Genomic DNA, 27,486 nt, shown 5'->3' on the forward strand with positions numbered 1-27,486 from the left:
TTGTGTAACTCACTATGATGGGGCATCTGCCCCACATTGGCAGAAAGGGGGTTAAAAGCAGCCCTAGGGACGCCATGCAGGAGATAGCCAATCATAGAAGGGCTTATAAGAGTAGCCAATCAGGGACGGGCAGGCCTGTATAAGAAGGGCTGAAGAACAGAGCTGGGTCAGTCACTCCCTAGAGCTTGAAAAGAGAAGAGGACTGACTGCCTTTTAGGCGGAAGGTAGCAAGTACCCTGGGCAAAGCAGTATTGTAGGCAGAGACCCAGGAAGCTAAAGGCAGCTCCTAGCAGGCTTCACAGATCTGCAGACTGAGGCCCTGATGCAAGAGCAAGGAGGGTGCTGGGGCCACTGAAGGAAATGGTTGGACAGTGGACTGCAGGTCCCCCGGAAGGGGGGGAACATGGAGTATGACACAGCTGGAGGGCAGTGTCATGAAGAGGACGCCATGGTCCTGGGAGTGACATGGGTCCAGGAACAGAGGTGACAGTGGGCGAGACACTACCAGCAGAAGGTGCAGTGCTAATTCACCAGACAGCCAGCAGGAGGCACTGCAGTGGTGAGTCGCACTCCGTCACACTCACCAAACAGGAAAAGAAGCACTAATTAAGGTAAACTGCCTGTCCTGCACACCGAATGGCCCACTGAAGGCAAATGAGGGATTGTGTAGAGCCAAAGGACAGAGACCTTGTTGATTCCATTCCTTACTTCCTCCAGGAAGAGGAAACCTGTGCATGAACTCATCTCATCAGCTTGGATTCTGGAAAGAAGGGGATAAAAATCCCTGACAAGGAGAAACCCGTCTTTTTATGCTCTCTGGATTGAGAGAAGCAAAGATTCCTAAATGTAAGCAAGAGATCCCCATGCTGCTTGGCATGGGTCAGCCCTAGCTTGGTGAAATCGAATCACAGAACATATTATCGGTTTGGTTTGTTTGCCCTGCTTTTTGGCAGTCTGCCCTGCGGTTGGCACTCATGGTTGTGAGCCACACTAGACAGTGTGACATGTGGATAAGAACAGAGATATTCACTAGGATAAAATTGACCCCCCAGGATATACTTACCCCTCATTGTCTCAGGGTCAATAAACCTTCCTCCCTCATGGAAGACTATTGAACAGGTGTGGTGTGTGCGTTTTATGCCTCCCTATGAAGCATCTGCCCTGGGCCAGTCAAGAAATCATACAAATGTAAGATGGAAGGGATATCAAAAGGTCATTTAGTCCATCCCCCTGCATCAAGGCAGGACCAACTAAACCTAGACCATCCCTGACAGGTGTTTGTCCAACCTGTTCTTAAAAACCTCCAGTGATGGGGAGGATACTGGATTAGATAGACCAAGGCAGGAGGTGGGACACTGGACTAGATTGTCTATAGCCTGGAATGGCAGGAGCCTGCCTACCATACTAAGATATCCCAATAGCCTGATCCATTGTGATGATTTCCATGGAGTTTATTTCAGGTGCATCTTAGGTTTTCCCACTTACTCTCATCCTGACCAACTGGCACCTGAGTCTGTCCATTGAGAACAATCCTGCCTTTTGAGACAACCTGCAGAGAAGATAGAACAGCCTGTCAGGGGACCAGGGTTCTGAGGAGAGAAAATGCAGAGCAGGGAGAGTCTGGCAGAGACATTCAGAGGTGCTTTATCTTTAAACTCCGAATGGACAAGGGCCCAGCTGCCTCAGAGACTTCCTCTGAACAATGGGACCTGTAGGAAATCCAAGGCCAGCCTGCCAAGGTGCTCCCCAGGCAGCCATGCCTTCTGATACCACCCACAGAGTCAGGCCAGACTGGCAACAGGGGAAAATAGCCTGTCCCCCAAGGCTCAAGACATTCCTAGCTGGATGAGCTAGCTGGGGTGGCTGTCAAATGCTGTGGGGCTGGGAGGCTGTCGGGGGAGATTTCAGAGACATGCATTCCAGGTACCAAGACATCTACAAAGAGAAGTGTAAAATGGAACCCACAAATTGGTCTATAGACCCATGAATAGTTACCCCTCGTGCACGGGTCTGTAGGTGCCATTGTTGTATAAATATCATGTGATCCAACTGCCCTGGGTGCTCACCAAATAATAGAAATCCACGTGATCTGCCCCAGGGCCCAGCTCATTCCGGTCCAGGATATAATCCACCCGCACTTCCTGTTCCTGGTCACAGGGTAGCTCCTCCTCCACCTGCTGGATCTCTAGGAAGCTGTTGCTCTCAGAGTAGAAGGGTTTCAGCCAGTTGTAAGCCTCCTCTCCTGCTACTAAAATGGCGTAGAGACCCTCCTCAGTTATGTTCACAATGGAGTATCTGCCCTTCAGAGCAAAAATGCATGGCAAGCAGTCAGAATTAACCAATGGAGGAGCCTACAAATGGGGTACCTGCTGGAAATACTCAGTGCGATCACCAGAATTATATGTCCAGAGCCCCATGTAATCCACAGAGGCAGAAATTACAGCAGAATCTAGCCCCAGCTGCAGACTTGAACTCCAGAATATGAGTTTTCTTCTTCTTTTCAACATTGTTTTGAACACTTGTGATTTCAGATAAAACTTTAAAAAGTTGAACTACATGCAGTCAGTAATGCCTGCTTGAGTTTTCAGACAGCCAGAAAGGTATGAACTGGCCATTCATTGCAATAATGTGTTAACTTGGAAACCTACAGATAACAGTTACATGGCAACATTGTTAATTATTTTGCTGCAGAAATATCCAGCTAATGTACTTGTCCCAGAATCCCAGTCTACCTTCTCCACCTTGCCAGGTGCCAAAAGTCCCAGTAATGCCCTGTTCAACTGCCCCCCACCCCAGCCCTGGGCTCCCTCCCACACCCCCTTGCTGCCCCAGCCCTGGGCTCTCCTTCCCCCCCCACCCCCTGCCGCTCCAGTTCTGCCTCCCCCCACCTGCACTCCACAGCTGCCCCAGCCCTGGGTCACTGGTTACTCGCTCCCAGGGCGGGTCATTCAGCAGGAATTTTGGATGTGCACAGAACACAGACAGGATTGGTTCCCATATGGTTACAGAACTGCAGTAAAGTGGAACTTTACTTTTCAGCTTGTGTGACTGAAGGATATCTGGATGCATATTATAAGACATAAATGAAGAAATAAATGAGATGCCTTTATTATTCTTTTGTTCCACTCTTTGTTTCTATGGGGAATTTGCCAATGCAGTATCACTGTCTTCCTTTTAAACAAATAAAACTTTAAAAAATAAAAAGGCAATGGCTGTTGAAAATAGGAATTCCAGTCCTAACAACCACTGGGAAGCATTTCTTGCTCAATTTTATCCTACTTTTTCTACAGCAAGTTACAGTGGATCAGTATATTTGATTTGGGAGAAATGAAGTAACAGCTGCCCAAATTGAGCTTGAGTGCTCCTGAATTTTGAGGTGTTCAAATCCGGAAGGCAGGTGCTAGATTCCCTTTCTGAATATTAGCCAAATCTGGAAAGGAAAAGTCAATTTCTGCTTCCATGGCTCAGAAGTGGAAATCCTCCTATGTGCCTGGTACTGTATCTAAAGCTGCCCAGCTCCTCTAGCACAGCCTCCCCTCCCTTTCTTTCTATTTAAAATTCTAGTGGGATCCACGTACCTCACTTGCTAGGCTTCAGATAGAGAGAGGCACTGTCCATTTAGTCCATCCTATTCTTTCTTTGGGGCTGCAAGGTGATGTCACACTAGTATCCCTAATCCAGTCTGGGGATGTCTTCTGAAGGGGATATCTGGGCCAAAGCCTTCTACTCCTTGGGCACACTAGTTCCCCATTTACAGTGCCACTGCGCTCTAGCAGTGAGCTCTCCATTCACAGTAAGTTGCAGCATGAGGTCTCAGCTACCTCACTCCCTCCCACTCCCTTTCCCAAGGGAATGCTGGGAAATGTAGTTCTTTCCCTGCTCCAGGGCTGGCTCTATAAGAAGGGAGCTAACCAAGGAACTACAGCTCCCAGGACCCCCTGTTGGTTCTCATCTCCCATGCTGCATCCCTGCTGCCCCTGCAGATGTGCCACCCAAGCACTTGCTTGCTTTGCTGGTGCCTAGAGCTGGCCCTGCTTGTCCACCTGTGTGACTCACCCTCAGAGAAACCAGGGTATTGTTCCATTTCGCAGTATCTAGTGAGAAGTGGACTTCGCCCTTCTCATCTGTGACATATGGCAGGTGTGTCTCCACATCATTGACATCCACAGTCAGGTAGACAGTGTGGTTTTTGATGGGAACATTATTGACGGTAAAGTTCATCTGCAGAGAAGAAAGGGAAATAAACACCTCCTCTTCCAATAATCGCTGTGCTTAGGGGTTTGGGAGACGTGATACCCTCTACATGCTGGAAATCAGATGAGTTCTGGCACTTAATACCAACCCTTTCCATGTAAAGGATCAGAAAGTGCTTGACAAGTTACAGGCAGCATATAGGGGTCCTAATATCCATTGCTGAAACAACATCAGCAGCTGTGCCAGAGAAACAATATGCAAGAATTTAGCACAAGAAGGAAAAGGAGAGACTACTGAAGGGATTTTAAGGACAAGAAAAATAATTATCTTGGCTACTGAGTTTAACACGTCTTTTCCTTTCCATAATAGTACAGTGTTAGTCCTTAAAGATTAGAAACGGTTCTGACTTCAGTTTTAAATCTCATCAGAAACTCCAGCAGCATAATTCTTCCTAGCCCACATTGGGGCATTAGGTCAATACTGACCCAGAGGGGAAAGCATCCCCTATTGAGCCAGGACACTGCTCATTGCAGTACCATGCTCTCTAGCACCACACTAGGGCGTTGGGGTCAGAAGTGATTGCTGTCAAATCACTGCACAGTAGCCTATGCTAGGCCTGAAGTGAATGTGCAGAGACCTTTCCAAAGGTAACACCATCCCCTGCATGTATGTCCTTACAGAGACAGATTTTTAAGAGCAGAAGAGTACATCACTGTTGGAGAACATTGAGAAATGTGCCTACAAGCCCTCCAGAGACCACAGAATCCATCTTGCAAACAGTTAACTCCCCATACTTGGTGACTAGGCTGGGAGGGAGGAGGGAATGAGGGCGGGGTGTCAGAATTTCTCATAAAGGTGGACACAGAGGAGTCAATCCTCACCTGGCATAAATCAGCATAGCACCATTGACTTCAATGAAGCTACACCAATTTACACCAGCTAAATATTTTCCACATAGTTTATTACCAGCAATATTATTCTCTCCTCTCCCCCATGCCTGCCTCCCAAGTATGAAGAGAGGTCACTGCCTTGGTGCGTTACCTTTCCCGTGTATGGAAATCCAAGTTTGTAAAAGGGGTTGAGATTGACAAAGTTCACCTCCACTATCTTGGTTGCGATAGCAACTTCGACTGCTCCTGCATTCGTGGCTCCTGGGTGGAGAGAGGAGACGTCTGTTAAAAGCTGACTCATTTGTTAAGCACTCAACACTAGAGGAGACAAAAAATAAGGCAAGTGTCCTCTGCATGAAGCTTACAGTCTAAATGTCAACTACATAACAAGCCTGAGCCACAACCATATGGACATTGAGACTTGAACCCACAACTTTCAACACCAGCCACTATTACTAAAGCCAAAGGAGCAACTCCATTACTTTGGGGTAGGTAGGAGGCTGCTCTGGTCACTGCAGTCAGCCACTATGGGGAGACTTTGTCACATCAACTAAGGCAGTTGATTACTGGCTGATAAGATGCATTGGGAGAGCCAAGGGACTGTGTTACTTTAGTAAAACATGTCAAGCTCCGTTTACTCTCCCATGTCTTCCCTCCCATGTGCGTTTGGCCTGGAGAGGACTTATGACCGATGAAGATTAGTGTTTGCAGACCACGCAGAAGAAGCAAGTCTTCAGGAGGGACCTGACTGAGGAGAGGGTTGGGAGGCAACCAGACTGGGATTGGGACGTTATTCCAAGCACAGGGGACAGCACAGAGAAAGACATGGAGATGGAAGAGTTGGGACATGGAGGGCTGAGACAGAACAAAGAAGGACACAATAGGAGGTGACATAGGCTGGGGTGGAGCTGTGTCAAACCCTGAAGGCAGGGGAGAAAAGCTAGAACTCGATACAGTGAGCAAGGGGTAGCTGGTAGGGGTTTGGAGGATGGCATGCTATGGTCTGATGGATGAGTAGGCATTTGGGGCAGATTAGAAGAAAGCAGTGTTGATATTGGGGATGCCAGAGAGCAGAAGCAGGACAGGAATATGTGAACAAGACTACCTAATCCTTAGCATAGGAACTTATCAAAGAGACTGTGGTGAGTGACTAACTGTGGGGGAAAGACTCTTATGACTGACCGGGGACACAAGAATAAGATGCTGCTTAGCCTATGGCTAGCTATGGTTCTGTGGCTGATTGAGAGTCACGTTTTGTGGAGCTGGAGCTTACTTTAGTGACTGGCTGGTGAGTTTTGTTAGACACTCTTTGGGGAACTAAGAAATCTAGTCAGCAGGGACACTAAAAAAAGGAATTCTAATCACTGGTGTAGCAGAAGACTATTGACTCCTAATAGACCCCATAACCAAGACACAGTGGAATTCAGTCCCCCTGAAGATACCAGAAACTGGAGATGGCTGAGGCTTGGCTCAAAGATCCGAGGTTAAAAAACAACCTGTACTGGAAATGGAGAAGTGTGGAGGCAACCAAACACAATTACAGTTAGTCAGAGGTTTCACATAAAAAGGGTAGCACAGGCCGATGGGTAGCACTCCCCTCTCCTCTTCCCCTCCTGCCGTTCCCCCCCCCCCCCGCACCTGTTCCTTCTTCTTCCAGTTCTGCTTGAATAAAAAAAATGTTCTTGTAGGCAGTGCTGTTTAGTTCTAGCTCAGCCAAATCTGCTGTAAAAATGGCACAGCCTTGCTTGTTCGTCTGGGGACACAGAGATGGATGGAGAAAAAGAGAAAGAGAAAGAGACACATTAGTGAGGCTGTGGTTTATAGAAGTTGAGTAGTCTTAAAAATCCTCCCCTCTGTCCCATGATTGCTTAGAAGTTCAAACTCATGTACATCTTATCACTTAGGGAGAGGACAAATGACACTGATTAGAGAGGCACCGATTAATGATATATCCATGGCTGCAGACAAAAGGTACATTCATTAGAGAAATCACACACATTCCTAGAGAGAACTGGGACCAGATCCCATGCCCTTAGCTGTAAAAACACAGGCTTTGACAACTTGAGTTAGGCCGTGTTCAGCCAGGTAGTATTGGTAGAGTGTCTTTCCTATTCTCTGCCTGTGATGCATAATAGGTTAGTTTCTTAAGGCCAAAATACTTTGGTTCCAGTACCGTTATTGAGCTTAGTGTGCATGTGCTGGGTGGTGCTGGTGGCCTTTGATAGACAGGACATCTGACTAAATGATCTGGTGATCCCGTCTGGTCTTGGAAATTTCTGACCTCTCTGATGGTATGTTCAGTCTCTCCGATGCAGGAGAGAGGGCAAAGAAGTGTTGTTATTGTGGTTTGTGTCTAACACACATAGTTTTGCTTCTGTTAACACTGTAGAGCCCATACAGCAGAGAGCTGGAATCCAACCTGCCTTGTGCCTCCTTGGCAGAACTGTGACGGGGTTCCAGCTGCAGAGCCTTTACTGTTGGTTGAGTTGTTAGCACTGCAAAGACCCAGCTGGACTTTCAGGTCTCAGCTTTGAGTGCCGACATTTAGAAAATCCTGGTTTGACTTGTAGATTGAGTGAGGAGAACCTGGAGTCATTAGGAGAAGTATATAGAACAAATTGCATATTTAGGTGCATTGTGTATGGGGGTTAGCTATGAAGCATCCAGTGCTGGCCCCTGTCAGAACCAGGATACCAGACAGCCGAGATGGATCAGTAATCTGTTTGATTATGGGAGGAAACAGACCACTGGAATAGATAGAACAATTGGTGGTCTGATCTGGTTTAATGAGAGGTGAGCTGCAAGAGACCAGTGATCTGATTCCATGTGATATGATGGAGGGTACTGGAAGAAGAAATTCCTCCTGTGGGATAGTGTTGCACATTCTAGAGGGCTTAGCTAACACAGACATTCTGTTTCCAGGCTGTTGATCATTATTTCCCTAATCCTGTCTCCCAAGAAATGAGACTTCACCCATCTCCAGTTACTTAGGTCAAGCCAGCCTCACAATACTCTTCCCCACAACCCCCCACCCCAACCATTCAGCATTGGCTTCTGTCAGATGTGGGAGACAGGAGGAGCAAGACCAATGCTTTAATGTGGTAAGTCAGGTGGCAAGATAACAGGGTAGATCGACTTATGATCTGCTTGGATGAGGCAGGAGAAATAATAATCAGACTAGCTGGACCTGGGCATGTTAGAAATGCCTAGATACATTAGATGAACTGACATTCTGTTCTTGCAGATGACTGTCATCTCCCCTTCCTCATCTGCTCACCTGGTTCTTATGCTCCACACTTTTCACAGGCCATATCATGTTTTCTTCTTCTTCATGGAGAGGGATCATTTTCCGAACCAAAGCAACCTGTATCATCCCCTGAACAGGTTTCCCATAGGTGTACCTGGATCAGAAGGATAGGAAACACTGACAGATGGATCAGATACTTCAGCAAAAAGATTAGAATGAAGGGCACCAGCAAACCCTTCTGAGGGAGAAGATGAATATTAAGAATGTCTATCTTTCGAGCCACTGCACCCCCTTTGAAATAAGGAAGAGGGCCTGAGATGTCTGCAGGATATACACTCCTGGAAGTCATCTCACTTGCACTGTATCCTCTTTAAATGAGGAATAGTGTTTGTATAAAAGGATCCTCCGCAATCAGTATCTCCACTGAGGTCTGGGCTTTCCCCACATAGCCCTGTGGCAGAGCTAGTCGGCAGTTCTGTCAGAATGTTTTGCTGATGGAAAATTCACTTTCTACAAATAAAGGCATTTTCTGTGGAAAAATTTCAATTTTGTCAGGAAAATTTTGATTTTCCACTGGAAAGTCATTCCCAGCATTTTGGCTCCCGCACTTCTTTGCAGCTCACCTGGCAAGCTGCCAAGGGCAGGCTTCTAGGCTCCAGCTCCCCAGCTCCAGAGACACCTGCTAGGTGGAGTGCTGCAGACCTGGGGTTACTGGGGTTTCCAAGCTTCTGGCTCATCAGCAGCCCAGAAGCCCTGGGAGCCCCAGTTTCCAAGCTCCCAACATTTCTAAGCTGTCTGGCTCCCTACCTGGCAGGTTGTCAGGGCTCAGGGCAGGGTGGGGAGTCTTGGAAATGTTTCAAAATGGTCAAAACCAAATTTGGGAGCTGCGGTCCTGTGGTAAATTCAGATTGTTTTTGTTCTGTTTTGGAACAATGGGTTTTTTTGTTTTTTTTTTTATTCAGGAATTTCTCACAGAACAGGAATTCCAGGTTCCGAACACCTCTACCTTGTGGCTCTTCAGACATGTCTAATGATTGGGTGTTGGAGGAATCTTTTCCTTGCAGTGATTTGGGCCCCTAGCACTAGGAGAGAGAATACGCCACTGGAAGTCCTTATGCTTCTGCCAGTACATTGGCAGAAAGAGGTCACTCTCCGATGTGGGGGATGGGACAGTGACAGAGCAGTGCCACTCACCTGCCACAAACCGTGAAGTGAAATTCTTCTTCTGAAGTGGTGACCAGTGGTGGAACATTAAACACCAGCTCAAACTTGGGCAGCTCTGCAGAAGAGAGTTGAGGCAGCTTGAGGGCATAATCCAAATAGGGGAATTCACCCACTGCATCCACAGCAGAATCTCTGAAACACTGACCCAGCACTAGATGGATATGGAGTGTAACTCACCCTTAGGAGGGAATAGGTACTATCAGGCCAGGGTCCCAGGGAGAGAGCAGTTGAAGGGTGGAAGGGAGCAGGAAGTCAGGACTGAGTTAACATGGGGAGTGAATTCCTCCTCACTCACAGGAGACTGGGATACCTCCAGACTAGGGGAGCACTGATTGTGTGAAAGTGAAGTCCTGGCCTGAATGAACATGGAAACTAAATTGCTGGAGGAGCTGTCAGCACAGGGCTAGGGCCCTGTCATAAACAGATAGTTAAGAGTTAATGTCTCTTTTACCTGTAAAGGGTTAACAAGCTCAATGAACCTGGCTGACACCTGACCAGAGGACCAATCGTGGGACAAGATACTTTCAAATCTTAGTGGAGAGAAGTCTTTGTTTGGGCTTTTTGGGTTGTTCTTTGTTCTCTCTTGGGATTAAGAGGAGCCAGACGCACAACCAGTTTTCTCCAATCTTTCTAAAACAGTCTCTCATATTCAAAGTAGTAAGTAATAGCTAGAAGGCAGAATAGTCTTTTTGTTTGTTTTCTTTATTTGCAAATGTGCATTTTGCTGGAAGAATATTTTACCTCTGTTTGCTGTAACTTATACTTAGGCTAGGGGGGAGGGAGTCCCTCTGATCTATGTAAAGCTGAAACCCTGTAAACATTTTCCGTCTTAATTTTACAGAAATAATTTTTACTTTTTTCTTTCTTTAATTAAAAACGTTTCTTTTTAAGAACCTGATTAATTTTTTCCTTGTGTAAGACTCAAGAGGACTGGGTCTAAACTCACCAGGGATTGGTGGGGGAAAGGAGGAGGGGGGAAGGTGAATTCCTCTCTGTTTTAAGATTCAAAAAGTTTTGAATCACAGTAAACTCACCAGGGCTGGGGGGAGGGAGGGGAAGGAGGAAGGGGAAGGTGAATTCCTCTCTGTGTTAAAATTCAAGGAATTTGAATCACACTATCTCTCATGGTAATCCATGGAGGGGAAAATCTGGGAGGAGGGAGGAGGGGGAATGGTTTACTCCTCTTTGTTTTAAGACCCATGGAATTTGGGTCTTGGGTTCCCCAAGGAAGGTTTTTGGGGGACAGAAACTGTACCAAACACTATATTTTGGTTGGTGGCAGCGTTATCAGATCTAAGCTAGGAATTAGGTTTAAAGGGCTACATGCAGGTCCCCACTTTCTGGACACTAAAGTTCAAAGTGGGAATAAGACCTTGACATGTTGGTAGAAGTGGGATGTCTAGGACCCAAAAGCCAGTGAATTTTTTTCTCTCTCCTTTCTAACTGCTTGAATGCAGCCTGAAAGGATTGGGTTTCAAAGCAAAAGCCAGTGGAATATATTTTTTTTCTTTTCGTTCTTTGCTAGCTGCTTAAAAGCAGGCTGAGGGGAGTGGGTTTTAAAACCACAGCCAGGGAATTTTTTTTCTCTCCTTTCTGGCTGAGGAAGGCAGCCTGGAGGAATAGGTGTTAAGTTCTTTAACAAAGGTCTTTGTTGAAAAGGAGGCTCAAGCTGTGAGCAGCAGACAACCAGCAAAAGACATTTGCAAATAAATTGTTTTTTTTTCTTTCTATCTCTCCGGGCATAAATAGTTAGGAAGTTTCTGTAACCAAGCAACCCTGGGCTGCAGCATTCCAGGCAATAAGCTGCAGAGGGCGCAGCCAGCACAATAAAGCAGAAACAATGAGTTCCAAGGAACGGGCAAGACTGAATGCAAAAAAACAAGCCAAAAAAGCTGCCCACAAAAAAACATAAAAAAACAAAAAAAGCTAAAAATAAAAACAAAAAAGATAGAGCTAAAAAAAAAAAAAAAGCCACAGAGGCAGCCGACAAAAAAAAAACACAAAAAGCCAAAGAGGCTGCCCACAGAAAAGAAATAGAGAGGCAACAAAAAAAGCTGAAACTCCAGAGGGAGGCCCACCAGCAGGCCCTGAAATTAGAAAAGGCTAAGCAAAAGGACACAGCCAATCCTAACAACCCTTCTCCAGTTATTGTTCCACATCCCAGAAAATTTCCCACCTACAAGACAGGTGATGACACTGAGGCCTTCTTAAAAATTTTTAAAAGAACCTGCCATGGGTACAACATCTCTGAAGACCAGTACATGATAGAGCTGAGGCCACAGCTCAGTGGACCCTTAGCAGAGGTGGCAGCTGAAATGCCTAAGGAGAACATGAACAACTATAAACTTTTTCAAACCTAGGCCAGAATCAGAATGGGGCTAACCCCTGAGCATGCCCGTCGGCAGTTCAGAGCCCTAAAATGGAAACCAGATGTGTCATTCATCCGACACACCTACCAGATTGAAAAGAATTAAAATGCCTGAATATCAGGAGCAAATGTTAAATCTCTAGACGAGCTGCACCTTCTGATACAACTAAAGCAGTTCTTAAAGGGTGTTCCTAAAAAAATAAAAAGGTACATCCTAGATGGAAAGCCCAAAATGGTAACCGAGGCGGGGAAAATTAAAGCTAAATGGGTAAAAGTAGCAAAAAAAAAAGCTATTAGCAAGGGGAACGAATATCACAAGGGGCACACAGACGATAAACCTTATCCCCAAGGGCAACCCAAGACCCCACCTACAACCCAAGGAAAGCCCCAGACTCCCTATTCTCCCACCTCACCAGTCTCCAGCAACCCACCTTGGCCCAGTGACCAGTCAGCTGGGCGATGCTTCAAGTGTAATGAACTGGGACATATAAAGGCCAACTGCCCCAGAACCCCAACCGAGTGCAGTTCATTACACCACCATCACATCAAAAATCCCCAGGCCCAGATGCCTCTCAAATACCCTCGGAGCGAAGGAAAACTTTGAGAGTGGGCGGAAAAAAGGTTAGTGCGTCAACAGACATGGGGGCACAAGTGTTAGCTATCCACCAACACTTAGTGGACCCCAAATTCATCAACCCAGATGCTCAAGTGACAATTTACCCCTTCATGTCACAAGCTGTAGACTTGCCTAAAGCTGAACTACCTGTCCAGTACAAAGGCTGGTCAGGAATGTGAACTTTTGCAGTCTATGACAATTATCCCGTCCCCATGCTACTGGGGAAAGACTTGGCCAACCAGGTGAAGCGGGCAAAGAGAGTAAAAATGGTTACATGCAGCCAAGCCAGGCAAGCTTCCAGATCCATTCCTGTTCCTGAGCCATCCACAAGGGCCCCGTCTGTTTTACCAGAGACCCAGACAGAGTGGTGGACTCGGATCCCCTGCCAACAATGGCAACAGCCACAGTGCCTCCAGTCCCAGACTCGGACCTGGAAACACAGCCAGCACCAGAACCGTTGCCAGCTCTGATGCCAGCGCTTGCAAACCCATCTACAACCCCAACGCCCAAGGGCGCCAGTGGGCCTGAACTGGCAGAAGCAGCAGACAACCATACCCAAGAGGCTCAGCCAGAGCCTGAAATACCCCCTGGTGCACCAGCGGGGAGCGGTTCACCAGCAACGAAAACAACCCCATCACCTACATTGCTTCCAAAGGGACCAAGCCCATGTCCACAGTCTAAGGAGGAACTGGTATCTCCAACCTCAATGGAACAGTTCCAGACTGAGCAGGAAGCAAATAACAGCCTTCAAAAAGCTTGGGCGGCAGCACAGAGCACCCCACCGCCTCTCAGCTCTTCTAACCGATCCCGGTTTGTTGTAGAACAAGGACTTCTATACAAGGAGATTCTTTCTGGTGGACACCGGGAAGAATGGCAGCCGCAAAAACAGTTGGCGGTTCCAGCTAAGTACCAGGGGAAGCTCTTAAGCTTAGCCCTGATCATCCCAGTGGCCATGCTGGGGTGAACAGAAGCAAAGACAGGTTGGGGAAGTCCTTCCACTGGGAGGGAATGGGCAAGGACATTACCAATTATGTCCTGTCTTGTGAGGTGTGCCAAAGAGTGGGAAAGCCCCAAGACCAGGTCAAGGACCCTCTCCAGCCACTCCCCATAATTAAGGTCCCATTTCAGCAAGTAGCTGTGGATATTCTGGGTCCTTTCCCAAAAAAGACCCCCAGAGGAAAGCAATACATACTGACTTTCGTGGACTTTGCTGCCCAATGGCCGGAAGCAGTAGCTCTAAGCAGCACCAGGGCTAAAACTGTGTGCCAGGCCTTAGCAGACATTTTTGCCAGGGTAGGTTGGCCCTCCGACATCCTTACAGATTCAGGAACTAATTTCCTGGCAGGGACCATAAAAGATATGTGAAAGCTCATGGGGTGAATCACTTGGTTGCCCCCCTTACCACCGTCAAACCAATGGCCTGGTGGAGAGGTTTAATGAAACTTTGGGGGCCGTGATACGTAAATTCATAAATGAACACTCCAATGATTGGGACCTAGTGTTACAGCAGTTGGTTTTTGCCTATAGGGCTGTACCACATCCCAGTTTAGGGTTTTCACCGTTTGAACTTGTGTATAGCCACAAGGTTAAGGAGCCATTACAGTTGGTGAAGCAGCAATGGGAGGGGTTTACGCCTTCTCCAGAAACTAACATTCTAAACTTTGTAAGCAACATACAAAGCACCCTCCAACACTCTTTAGCCCTTGCTAAAGAAAACCTAAAGGATGCTCAAAAAGAGCAAAAGACCTGGTATGATAGACATACCAAAAAGTGTTCCTTCAAGGTAGAAAACCAGGTTATGGTCTTGAAGGTGCAATAGGCCCATAAAATGAAAGCATCATGGAAAGGGTCCTTCATGGTCCAAGAGCGCCTAGGATCTGTTAACTACCTCATAGCATTTCCCAATTCCTCCCTAAAGCCTAAAGTGTACCATGTTAATTCTCTCAAGCCCTTTTATTCCAAAGACTGGATGGTATGTCAGCTTAAAACCCAGAAAAAAGATGACGCTAAGTGGCCTAAAGGTGTCTACTACAAAAAAAAAAGTAACGGTGGCGTGGAAGAGGTGACCCTCTCCACCACCTTAAAACGGCTGCAGCGGCAACAGATCAAGGAGCTGTGCACTACTTTGGCCCATTGTTCTCAGCCACCCCAGGATGGACTGAACGGGCATACCACTCCATTGACACAAGTAATGCTCACCCAATTAGAACCCCACCCTATCGGGTGTCTCCTCATGCCCAAGCTGCTATAGAACGGGAAATCCAAAACATGCTACAGATGGGTATAATCCTCTCCTCTAACAGTGCATGGGCATCTCCAGTGGTTCTGGTACCCAAACCAGATGGGGAAATACGCTTTTGTGTGGACTACCATAAGCTAAATGTGGTAACTTGCCCCGACAACTATCCAATGCCATGCACCAATGAGCTATTGGAGAAGTTGGGACATGCCCAGTTCATCTCTACAATAAACTTAACCAAGGGGTACTGGCAAGTACCGCTAAATAAACCTGCCAAAGAAAGGTCAGCCTTCATTACCCATGCAGGGGTGTATAAATTTAATGTGCTTCCTTTCGGGCTGCAAAACGCACCCGCCACCTTCCAAATACTTGTAGATGGTCTCCTAGCAGAATTGGGAAAATATGCAGTTGCCTACCTCAATGATGTGGCTATTTTTTCTAATTCATGGCCCGAACACCTAGAACACCTGAAAAAAGTCTTTGAGTGCATCAGGCAGGCAAGACTAACTGTTAAGGCTAAAAAGTGTCAAATAGGCCAAAACAGAGTAACTTACCTGGAACACCAGATGGGTCAAGAAACCATAAACCCCTTACAGGCCAAGGTGGATGCTATCCAAAACTGGCCTGTCCCAAGGTCAAAGAAACAGGTCCAATCCTTCTTAGGCTTGGCCGGGTATTACAGGTGATTTGTACCACACTACAGCCAAATCGCTGCCCCACTAACAGACCTTACCAAAAAGACCCAACCAAATGCAGTAAGTAAACTGATAAGTGTCAAAAGGCCTTCCCTCAGCTTAAGGCGATGCTCATGTCTGACCCTGTGCTAAAGGCCCCAAACTTTGACAAACCATTCCTAGTAACCACGGATGCCTCTAAGCATGGTGTAGAAGCAGTTTTAATGCAGAAAGGACTGAATCAAAACTTCCATCCTGTCGTGTTTCTCAGTAAAGAACTGTCTAAAAGGAAAAGCCACTGGTCAATCAGTAAAAAAAAATGCTGATGCCATTGTATATGCCCTGGAAAAGCTATTCCCATATGTTTGGTAACGGTGGTTCCAGCTACAAACTGACCATACTGCGCTAAAATGGCTTCATACTGCCAAGGGAAACAACCAAAAACTTCTTCAATGAAGTTTAGCTCTCCAAAATTTTGATTTTGAAATTCAACACATTTCAGGAGCTTCTAACAAAGTAGCTAATGCACACTCCCGTGAAAGTTTCCCAAAATCAACTGGTTAAAAAAATTGTCCTTAAAATAAAAAAAGTGTCATAGTTTACATAATTAGTAGTATATGTAAAGGTGCATGTGTTTTATTAATCTGTTTATTCTAAAGTTCTAGAAAAAAATCACCACCAGTGTGGTTCCACACTAAGATTTGGGGGGGGGGTTGTCATAAACAGATAGTTAAGGGTTAATGTCTCTTTTACCTGTAAAGGGTTAACAATCTCAGTGAACCTGGCTGACATCTGATCAGAAGACCAATCGTGGGACAAGATACTTTCAAATCTTGGTGGAGGGAAGTCTTTGTTTGGGCTTTTTGGGTTGTTCTTTGTTCTCTCTTGGGATTAAGAGGAGCCAGACGTACAACCAGTTTTCTCCAATCTTTCTAAAACAGTCTCTCATATTCAAAGTAGTAAGTAATAGCTAGAAGGCAGAATAGTCTTTTTGTTTGTTTTCTTTATTTGCAAGTGTGTATTTTGCTGGAAGGATATTTTACCTCTATTTGCTGTAACTTATACTTAGGCTAGGGGGGAGGGAGTCCCTCTGATCTATGTAAAGCTGAAATCCTGTAAACATTTTCCATCTTGATTTTACAAAAATAATTTTTACTTTTTTCTTTCTTTAATTAAAAACTTTTCTTTTTAAGAATCTGATTAATTTTTTCCTTGTGTAAGACTCAAGGGGATTGGGTCTAAACTCACCAGGGATTGGTGGGGGAAAGGAGGAGGGGGGAAGGTGAATTCCTCTCTGTTTTAAGATTCAAAAAGTTTGAATCACAGTAAACTCACCAGGGCTAGGTGGGGGGAAAGGAGAAGGAAGAAAGATGAATTCCTCTCTGTGTTAAAATTCAAGGAGTTTAAATCACACTATATCTCAGGGTAACCCAGGGAGGGGAAAATCTGGGAGGGGGAAGGAGGGGGAATGGTTTACTCCTCTTTGTTGTAAGACCCATGGAATTTGGGTCTTGGGTTCCCCAGGGAAGGTTTTGGGGGGACAAAAAGTGTACCAAACACTATATTTTTGTTGGTGGCAGCATTATCAGATCTAAGCTAGGAATTAGGTTTAGAGGGGTACATGCAGGTCCCCACTTTCTAGACACCAAAGTTCAAAGTGGGAATAAGACCTTAACAGGCCCCATTGTGGAGGTCTGTGCACTGGTACCTATAAGTAGTTGGAATTCAGGGCTGAATGCACGTTGGAGTGAATTCCACTCTCTCCCTCCAGAGTGGGACTGGGATGCCACCAGGGAAGCAGTGTGTGGTAGCGTGAATGAAGCACAGGATGGAAAGCACTGGGGACTGGATGGGAGGAGGGGACTCTGTACCCTAAAACTGCAGTTTACCTAAGCAGAGAAATCTAATGAATAGAAACATGGACTCTAGCAGGGAGGCTCCTATTACAGGCTCCATTCCCCAGCTCCTAATGCTGTCTCACACTTCCTTCCGAGACTTACCATATTCCTCCACCTTGAAGGTTGCCTCAAGCTCTTTAGGCATATTCTTGCCCACTTTGATCTGGTATATCCCCAGGGCTGCTTCAGAGGCCAAGGGGAAGGACAGATCCACAATGCCTTGTCTTGGCTTCACGTCCACCCACTGGCTAATCCGGTTCCTATTGGGATCCTGTGCCAGAACACACATGCATAACCACATGTGTTCAAATGTGCACTGCTACGAACAGTCATGTATACATGCACAGCCTCTCAGAAGCACAGTCATACACACACACACACACGAGTGAGGACAGTACCAGGGATCACAGCCCCATGCATTGCCCTGATGGATAGGCTGTCTGAGGAGTCACAGCCCCATGCATTGCCCCGATGGACAGCCTGTCTGAGGGGTCACAGCCCCATGCATTGCCCCAATGGACAGGCCATCTGAGGGGGGTCACAGCCCCATGCATTGCCCCAATGGACAGGCCATCTGAGGGGGGTCACAGCCCCATGCATTGCCTCAATGCACAGGCTGTCTGAGGGGTCACAGTCCATCCTGAGTCGCCTCATCCTCTTTGTTTTCTGGGGGGTTTTTTTGGATAGCTGGATATTCCCCTCATTTACTGTTGCTTCAAGTCACGCCTCTACTTTCGCCCTGGGTCATTAACCACTGATAACAGGGCAGGGGCAGGGTGTTGGGGCAGGGTACAGCCAAGATGCAGGTATCTTATCTCTGAGGTAGCAATTTAGGGCATGGCACCCCCTTGGAGCACAAATGGCATGATAGAGCAGAAGAGAAAGCTCCTGGAGGTCAGCTCCTGGTCACTCACCTGCATCAGCACCAGGGGATGCTGCAAAACACAAGAGAGAAACAACATCATTTATGTAGAGAGCAACAATGTTCACGTGCCCCAGCATCATTAACACCCAGACACCAGCCCCACCTCAGGAGAGCCTACCTAAACTCAGACCCAAACAGTCCCCATTTCACACCAAGGTCTCTGCTCCCTTTGCCATGGGAATGGAGGCGTCTGGGGAGGTGACCCCAGAGGTGTGTTTCCCATGGAGTCCCAGGCCCTGTTGTGGTCATTGCGCCTACAAATGTATCCTAATTGTGAGCTCAACTGTAAAGTGATTCAGGCACTGTGTTAAGATCATGCTTGGTAAACAAGACAGTGAGACTGAAAATCAATGAACCAAAGTTGGTATGTTGGAAATTCAGCCTAACTGGTGGACAGAATAACAGGGGACAGGCTACTCCACCCCTCGTTCCTTTTTGAAGAGAAAAATTGGTGACTGGAGCGAGCTTCACCATCATGGGTGCCATCCTCACTGTCCCCTGGAACCCTGGACCTTCTTTATTCTAGTCCTGAGAGACGTCCTAACCAGACTGGGACAGAAAGGGAAGCCAGATGACACTGTTACCCCTACCAACTTCAGTTGAATCCCAAAAACCACCTAGCATGTGAGACCACACAATCCCTGCCCCCAGTGTGCCACCCCCTTTGTGTGCTCTTCTCCTTCCCCACCTCATTTCTTCTCTTTCCTACCCCTCTCCCCATGGCACTGAGTCACAGAGAACAGGTCAGCTGACTCGGGCTCAGGCTCATGGGCTAACAATAGCAATGTATACATTTGGCTCAGGCTATAGCCCAGGCTCTGACCCTCACCCTCTCGCAGGGTCTCAAAGCCTAGGCTCCAGCCCAAGCCTGAATGTCTGCATTGTAGTTTTATAACCCCACAAGCCAAGCTCTGTGAGCTCAAATCAGCTGACCTGGGCCAGCTATGGCTGTTTCATGGGTCTTTTATTGCAGCATAGACACACCCTCAGAGTCTGGCTTAACTGGCCAAGACTATCTTTTACAGCACTGCTGTAAGTCTATGACCAGAAAGAGGCAACTTAAAGCAATGCCCTAACCAGTCCGATGTTGATAAAAGTTTGCCAGGTCTTAGGCATGGCACATGAGTTTGTCAGCCGCTCCCGTGCTTTTCCAGCAGTGAGGCTGCAAGTGAAAGTCAACCTCAGAGACAGAAGCTGCATTTTCTGTCTTTGCTGGTTTTTTCTCTTCCCTTCCTATGTGTGTTTGTCTTGTTTTGTCTTCTTAACAACAGCAGCAGCAACAGCTCCAGCCCATTTCAACTAACTTCTTTTTCACCCCAAAAGAACAGCTATTACCATCTTTGATGCTACCTAAAAACTTGTCAGAAGGGAGGTTTCCTTCTAAAAACTCTCTACAGCTGAAGGGAAAAGGAATAAGGGATTTTATTTAAATGAAAGCCTTACTTAATACTTTACATCTCAAAGGCATTAACTGTCTTGCCTTCTTTTCTGGATCTTTAATGAAAGGTTAGCAGGATGTTTAATGGTGTGTTTGCCTTGGTAATAAGCAAGCTGAGGTGCCTGTATGCCAAATCCTGAACCTTGTTTGACACTGTTGATGCTAACACCTTCGGCTCTCTGGGCCCTTTATTCCTGTTAAATTAAAACAACAGGAGCTATCGCAGCCCTGTTCTCTGTTAATAGGGGGCACATGGGGCAGGTTAGGTGTCTCTCACAAGTGTCATTTCTGTGGGTATAACTCTGTTTATCTGCTGAAACTTGGCAAACTCAGCACACTGATGGCCCCTACTTCCTGGAAAGTCAGAGGGATACTCACCACTTCATCAATGGCTTTAAAATCCTGATCAAGGGTCACAATCCGAAACTTCACTGAAGAAATATAGAAAGCACAGCAAGTTACTCAGTGTGCAACAGACCCTGGATAGCTCTATACCTCCCTTCCTATTCTCAGATATCCTCTCCCTGTTCTTATCTTCAGAGCTGCTGACCCTTTCCTGAAGAGCCCCTGCAATAACACACACCTGCCTATGATGGTTTATACAGATGAAGCCCGGCAAACTCATTACATTTGTCCTGGAATAATAATAAAAATTTAATTTTATTTATTTATTTTATTTATTATTATAAAACAGCAGTTCTTCTTGGCCCTTCCCACCTGTTGTCTGTCTGGTCTATTTGAACTGTAAACTTTTGTGGGCAGAGACTGTCTCTCATTGTGTGTTTCCCCAGCAGCTAATACAATGGACATCTGGTGTGGTGTTTCTAGGTGCTGCTTTAATACAGACCATAATACCCTGGCAAAAGCTCCAGGGGATGTCCCATGACCTAAGTAGCCATGGCCTTGCTTTCAGGTCCCACCTGAGAGACAGTACTTCCACCATCATGGTGCCCCTGGGATCAGTGCTGACTCAGAGGGGAGAACACCTTGTAGTGACACACCCACCCCACTCCCTGCAGCACCTGTTTTCCCTCAGGCCCGGTACTGCATAGCTGGTTATATCTGAAGAGATCACCATCCCCTGCTGTGGACAGCCACTGAGTCTCCACCCCCAAGCTCCATGTGCCTCTTGCCATTCGTACCTGTCTCTCCAGGTTTATAGAAGGGCTTGTCTGTGTCGATGACAATCCTTGGCGTCTGTCTTCTTACCAGCACCTTCTTGCGTGCCTCGTAGCTCACCCTCTCCCCCCTGTGGATCACTGCATGCACAGAGGCCACTTCTTCTGCCTGAGAGATGCAAAGGAAACTGGTGCCTCAGTGGCAGGACTGAGAACCGGATGCCACTTTGTGTGGGGAAGCTACTCTGCCAACCCACCCAGGGTAGGTCCTAGGAGACAGGCCTTTATCTGCCATCTCCTGTGTTCCCAGGAGATGATGGATTAAAAAAAATCCCCATTCCTCTTATCTCTCTCTATCCTCACCCTCAACAGGCTTTTTCTTCCTTCTCTTCTCCCTCTCATACCCATTCTTGGGCTCCCTTTGTTCCCCCTACCCTCTCTTCTGCCCATCCTCCTCCTATTGTGTAAGTCTCCATTTTCCCTCCTCCTCCTTTTCCGCTGTCTCATCCCAGCCTCCATATCTTCTCCTCCTCTCTTCATTTACCTGTGCTAGTCCCTGGGACGGGGGCGGATTGGAGCCCTCGGGCTTGTGGGAACAAAGGGGGTTGGAAGATATGAGACTTACTGGTTCATTAAACTGTTTTTCCCTAGGAACGAAGGCTGGCACCTGCAGAATGCAGGGGAGGGGAAAGGGGTGAGTTGAAGCAAGAGGAAAAAAGAAAACAAATACATCAGTGAGATTTCATTTCTCACACACCAGGATAGTAATTGGCTTCAGAGCTAAACAACCCCAAAACTCCAGGACATTGGAGATCTGGCTCCAAATTCTGTGGCTGGAACCCATTTCTAGCCAACCTGATCCTACAAGAAACATTTGGAAGGATAAGGAGCAGGAGGGGGCATGGTGGGAGGTGGGGCACTCACCCACCTGCAGTGATCATTCTTGATTTATTTTTGTAGGGTTGCACCACTTGAAGACCAACCTGTAAGCGGGACCCTGGAGACAGTATTCTTGGACTAAGAGAGGCCATGTGTTGTCTGATGGAGAGCCAACTAACACAGCACTGGTACGACTATTATACTGTGCACAGTTCAGTGCACCTCAGTACAAGGGTGATGTCAATAAAGTCTGGGGACATCCAGTGTGGAGCACCACAAATAAATAGAGAGCAGTTCTACTCTGAAAAGTGATGCTGTAAGAATGGCTGTGTTGGGCTCCATGTTTATCGTCTCTCAGGCTAGATCGAAGGGACTTAGTTTCCAAGTAGAAAGATCTTTACTAACTGCATACTCCCCCTGGGCTCTGAGAGTCACACTGGGCTCTTTCCTTCACCCACATCATCACCTGCAATAAAGGTTCTGCAATGAGAACTTAGTAACTCTTTTGTTGACACCCAGACCAGACTCCAGCTCCCTCTCACTGGGCTGGGCTGACCCTGTGGGAAGAACAGAAGTGAAAGAGAGCAAAACCAGTGTGTCAAGAGAGTCTGGAACCATGAACCTGAATGCACATAGAAGCTTGTGTGTTAACTGCTTATGAAGGGAACCGTTTTACCTACTCACATTTTAGGGCAGAACCACACTCTTAACAAACTAGAGTGACTGATTTATGAGGAAAGATGAAAAGAACTTAGTCCATATACATTAGTTTGATTAATGAATTACAAATACTTGAACAGTGTAAACACCAAGAAAGAAGAGGGCTGGTTTTCCTGCAGGGTTTAACTAGGATTAAATGGCATGAAACTGAGCAAAGTAGTAAATTTTGGTTTAAATAATGGAAATCTTTTCTAGTCTGTTAGACTGTTGGGTGCTCTGCCCACGGGTGGTGGGGATGGACTGAACTTGCTTGGTTAGAGAACTCAGGGTAGCATCACACACAGCAGTGGGGTGTAGCATAGTGTACACTAGGGGCACAGGGCTCTTTTCTGACTTGGAGGTGAGAGCGCCCCCTATAGAATTAGGAGCAGCACCTGAGCTCACCTTGAAGCTGATGCACTCAAAGATTCCTGGCTTCTCCACATCCTTCTCCACTAGGGTGTGATTCTGGGTTTGCATCTCCAAGGTGACAGCCAGGTGGACAGTCTCAGGGAGGGAGCTGAGGTGGATGCAGACCTTCTCATGGCCAGGATGGTGAATGATGGCTGGGATTACTACCACATAGTAACTAGGAGAGAGGAGGAGATGGGGGAAATGGGGGATGGGTAATTCATTGTTTCAGGTGGACAAGCCAAGGGAGGACTGTCTACTGCTCCAATTAAGGAAGACACCATGGATCAGTGGGGGAATTTGTGGTGCAATTTCCTTCCCATCCCAGGAGGAGGCAGCGTGCCCAGTATGGAATCAGAACATGGCACAATACACTGGCATAGATCTATCATACCTAGAAGATGAGTGTCTGATTCAGGGCAGGAGTAATCTAGTCCAGTGTGTGCAAACTTTTCCAGTTGCATCCCCCTTACCATTCACAGAATTTGTCATGCCCCTCATTACTTGTAATCTAAATTAATTCCTTATTTCTGTGCTGCTGCTGGTGGCGGCGCTGCCTTCAGATATGGGTGGCCAGAGAGCAGCAGCTGCTGGCCAGGGCATTCATGTTGTTTGCAGCATGGGAGAACTATTGTTTTAATCCCAATCCTGTCCTTGCAATACCCACTCTAATTTTATCCTGCTCCTGCTATTATGGCACTGGGTCCTGTAGGAAGCACGGGATCCCAGTTTCTTCCTCCTCCCACCCCCAAGAACTTCCTCCCACTCCCCCCCACCCCAGTTTACACATCACTGCTCTAGTTCATTCCTCAGGTCCTCACACACACAAAAAAAAACAGTAAGAGGACCAAAAAATGCCACCATGGCTAAGCAGCAGAGTTAAAGAGGGGATTAGAGGCAAAAAGGCATCATTGAAAAATTGGAAGTCAAATCCTAATGAGGAAAATAGAAGGGAACTTAAACTGTGGCAAGACAAGTGCAAAAGTATAATTAGATCAGCCAAGAATGAAACTGAAGAACAATTAGCTAAGAACACAAAATCTAACAGCAAAACAATTTTCCAGTACATCAGAAGCAGGAATCCTGGGGGCCACTGGATGATCACAGTGCTAAAGAAGCACTCAAGGAAGACAAGGCCGTTGTGGAGAAGCTAAATACAGTTTTTTGCATCAGTCTTTCAGCAGAGGATGTGAGGGAGATTCTCACACCTGAGCCATTCTTTTTAGGTGACAAATCTGAGGAACCTGTCCCAGACTGAGGTGCCAGCAGAGGAGGTTTTGAAACAAATGTATAAATCAAACAGTAATGAGTCACCAGAACCAGATGATATTCACCCAAGAGTTCTGAAGGAATTCTAATGTGAAATTGCAGAACTACTAATTTTGGTATGTAACCTATTCCTTAAATCAGCCTCTGTACCAAATGACTGGAGGATTGCTAATATAACACTTATTTGTAAAGAAGTCTCCAGAAGTGATCCGGGCAATTCCAGACTGGTAAGCCTAACTTCAGTATCAGGTAAATTGGCTAAAATTATAGTAAAGAATAGAGTTATCAGACACATAGATGAACACAATATGTTGGGATAGAGTCAATATGGCTTTTGTAAAGGGAAATCATGCCCCATCAATCTCTTAGAATGCTTTGAGGGGGTTAACAAGCATGTGGACAAGGGGGATCCAGTGGATATTGTGTACTTAGATTTTCAGAAAGCCTTTGACAAGGTCCCTCACCAAAGGTTCTTAAGCAAAGTAAGTTGTCATGGGATAAGCCAGAAGGTCCTTTCATGGATCAGTAACTGGTTAAAAGATAGGAAACAAAAGGCAGGAATAACAGTTCAGTTTTCAGAAGGGAGAGAGAGGAATGGAGCTGGGTCCCCCAGGGATCTGTACTGGGACATGTGCTGTTCAACATATTTATAAATGATCTGGAAAAGGGGGTGAACCATGAGGTGGCAACATTTTCAGACAATAATAAATTACTGAAGATTGTTAAGTTCAAAGCTGACTGTAAACTGGGTGATAAAGTGACAAAATAGCAGATGAAATTCAATATTGATAAATGCAAAGTAATGCACATTGGAAAAATAATCCCAACTATACATCCAAAATGATGGAGTCTAAATTAGCTGTTACCAGTCAAGAAAGAGATATTGGCATCATTGTGGTTAGCTCCCTGAAAACATCTGCTCAGTGTGCAGCAGCACTCAAAAAAAGCTAACAGTATGTTAAGAACCATTAGGAAAGGGATAGATAATAAAACAGAAAATATCATAATGCCTTTATATAAATCCATGGTACACCCACATCTTGAATACTGCACGCAGATCTGGTTGCCCCATCTCAATAAAGATATACTAGAATTGGAAAGGTGCAAAGAAGGACAATGAAAATGATTAAGGGAATGAAACTGATTCAATGTGAGGAAGTATTAATAAGACTGGGACTCTTCAGTTTAGAAAAGAGACAGCTAAAGGGGGATATGATAAAGGTCTATAAAATCATGAATGGTGTGAAAAAAGAGAACAAGACCAACACCAAAGATCTAATTTTCAGGGCCGTGACCAAGGTTAGGCAAGTGGGGCATCCGCCCAGAGTATAAAGCTGTGGGGGCAGAAAAACGAGTCCCACCCCAATAGGTGGCACAAATATGCTTCCTTGTCCCGGATGCTAAAATGCCTAGTTACAGCTGTGCTCATTTTCATAGGTGCCATAACTCCCATTAAAGTCACTGGGAGCTGCAGGTGCTTGGCACCCCTGAAGATAAGGCTCCCAAAAGCTCAGCACTGGGATTCTAGCCAATTCAGCCACCTCCCCTCCTCTCCCTGCAAAGACATTCCTGTCTACTGAGCCCCAGCAAACAAAAGTGGAAAACCTTACGGATTCAGAGTTGCTGGAGCTGCAACTGGGAACAGAGCCAGGGCCCAGAGGAGCAATACTCCCTGCATTGCTTGGGCTGGGACGGCCCGCTGGTGAGATCCACACTTAAGTTTAGAGCAGCTGGCTATCAGCTCCAGAAGTTGAGTCCTAAATATCCCCCCAGAGACTCCTAAGTCCAAAGGGTGCTTGCGGTGTAAGTATCTCATCTCCCCTGGGCTAATGACATTGACAATATTTACCCACCTCCACTAGGAACTTGGCAAAAGCCACATAGTCCCAGACCTCCTCCTACCCCATTCTGGAATGTGTCTGTGACCAAGTGTGTAAAAAGACTTTGATAGTGAGTTATGGATCTGGTGAGCTGTAATACAGACTGAGTAGGTATCATGAGAGTGAGAATCTTCACATGTGTCTGGCATGGTATGTGACTATAGCATGCAATGAAAGTTAAGGTCATGCACCAGTCTTTATCCCCTGTTCTCAGCTCCTCAGCAGGGCGAAGGCATCTTGAACGCTACCACTGTCCATTCACCTTCACAGCGATCCACCCTTCACCCACCTCATGCTCACCTCAGGGATATGGCACCTTTAGATCCGCTGCAGGTTGTCATCTATCTCACCACTCCCCTCTGTCACAGATCTGGTCAGGCTGCCCCTGCTGGCGGCCCACCAGATTGCTGTGAGGAGACAGTGGCTGCATCCCTGGGTGTTTTAATCTCCCAGAGGCATAACAGAAGCCCAGGCACTATTGCAGTTTTGGGTCTCTAGGCACACTCTCAGCAAGGGATTCTCCTTCCTGCAATTTATTCCAGAAGGTTTTTTATCTCCTCCCTCTGAAACATCTAGCCATGGCTGGAGATGGGACACTGGTCAGGGTGGGCCAGAGTCTCTGAGGCGGCACCGAGCATTCTCTCTCTCAGGGGCTGGGCTGGCTGGGTCTTGCTCACATGCTCAGGGTCTAACCACTCACCACGTGTTCAGTTGGGAAGGAATTTCCCCCCAGGCCAGATTAGTGGGGACCTTGGAGGGAAGGGGGTTTGCCTTCCTTTGCAGGGTGTGGGTGCAGGTCACTTGCCAGGATTATTTGGGTATATCTCACTGAATCATTTCCCTGCCACTGCCTTAATCCCTCCTATTCTCTGCCTGTAGCACATAATAGTCTAGTCTCCTGTGGGTCTCATTTCAGTTTTTGGGCTTAGTGTGTGGGAGCTGGGGGATGTCGGCAGCCTGTGTGGTACAGGAGGTCAGACTCGGTGATCTAATGGTCTCTTCTGGCCTTAAGCTCTGTGACTCAGTAGCCCTCTGTCTGACAACCCATCCTGAGAGCTAGGAACATATGGCCCAGCTGCTGTCCCTGAGTTCAGTGCTGCCTCCTCAGACTCCCCATAGCTAAACATATCCTCATTCAGTATCTTGCCCAAAGGTGTGAGCCTTGTGTGTTACCTCTTCAGGGAGCGTGGCACAGGTGTGGCACATAGCGCACAGACACTGCATCGGGTTCTAACACCATTGTTCTTCACTTCTGCAATAAAGCACGAGAGTAGAGATCATTTAGAAAACAACACATACACATTGAAGACAATGTCCCTCTTTATCTCACCCTTCCCTGGGGAGTCCTTAGAGAACTCTCTGTAGTCAAGTAGGCAGGGTATCCCCTGGCCTCATCTGGTTCCTGCACCAGCTACCCTCAACTTAAACTAGTGGGAAATGGCCAGATTGTCTCCATGCCCCATGCACAAGCTGCTGCAGGCCTTTATAACCTTCCAGTCTCCTCTGTCAGGTCACTT

At 46.6% G+C, this 27,486-nt stretch overlaps 1 protein-coding gene across 1 annotated transcript in view; it reads right to left on the minus strand.

Moving 5' to 3' along the window:
- Positions 1 to 25,767, minus strand: part of LOC115644505 (alpha-2-macroglobulin-like protein 1) — a 55,683-nt gene extending 29,916 nt beyond the window's left edge. The window contains exons 1-14 of the mRNA XM_030548940.1: positions 25,700 to 25,767; positions 22,815 to 22,998; positions 21,457 to 21,498; positions 20,856 to 21,000; positions 20,092 to 20,144; positions 18,265 to 18,285; positions 17,453 to 17,621; positions 9,526 to 9,610; positions 8,362 to 8,485; positions 6,723 to 6,837; positions 5,236 to 5,345; positions 4,057 to 4,221; positions 2,067 to 2,300; positions 1,486 to 1,549 (exon numbers count right to left, since the gene is read on the minus strand). Of these exons, the coding sequence (XP_030404800.1) occupies positions 1,486 to 1,549; positions 2,067 to 2,300; positions 4,057 to 4,221; positions 5,236 to 5,345; positions 6,723 to 6,837; positions 8,362 to 8,485; positions 9,526 to 9,610; positions 17,453 to 17,621; positions 18,265 to 18,285; positions 20,092 to 20,144; positions 20,856 to 21,000; positions 21,457 to 21,498; positions 22,815 to 22,998; positions 25,700 to 25,767 (1,579 nt within the window). The remainder of the gene's footprint in view (positions 1 to 1,485; positions 1,550 to 2,066; positions 2,301 to 4,056; positions 4,222 to 5,235; positions 5,346 to 6,722; positions 6,838 to 8,361; positions 8,486 to 9,525; positions 9,611 to 17,452; positions 17,622 to 18,264; positions 18,286 to 20,091; positions 20,145 to 20,855; positions 21,001 to 21,456; positions 21,499 to 22,814; positions 22,999 to 25,699) is intronic.
- Positions 25,768 to 27,486: the final 1,719 nt, after the last annotated feature.

Source organism: Gopherus evgoodei, chromosome 1, assembly GCF_007399415.2.
Source record: "Gopherus evgoodei ecotype Sinaloan lineage chromosome 1, rGopEvg1_v1.p, whole genome shotgun sequence".
Lineage (NCBI taxonomy): Eukaryota > Metazoa > Chordata > Testudines > Testudinidae > Gopherus > Gopherus evgoodei.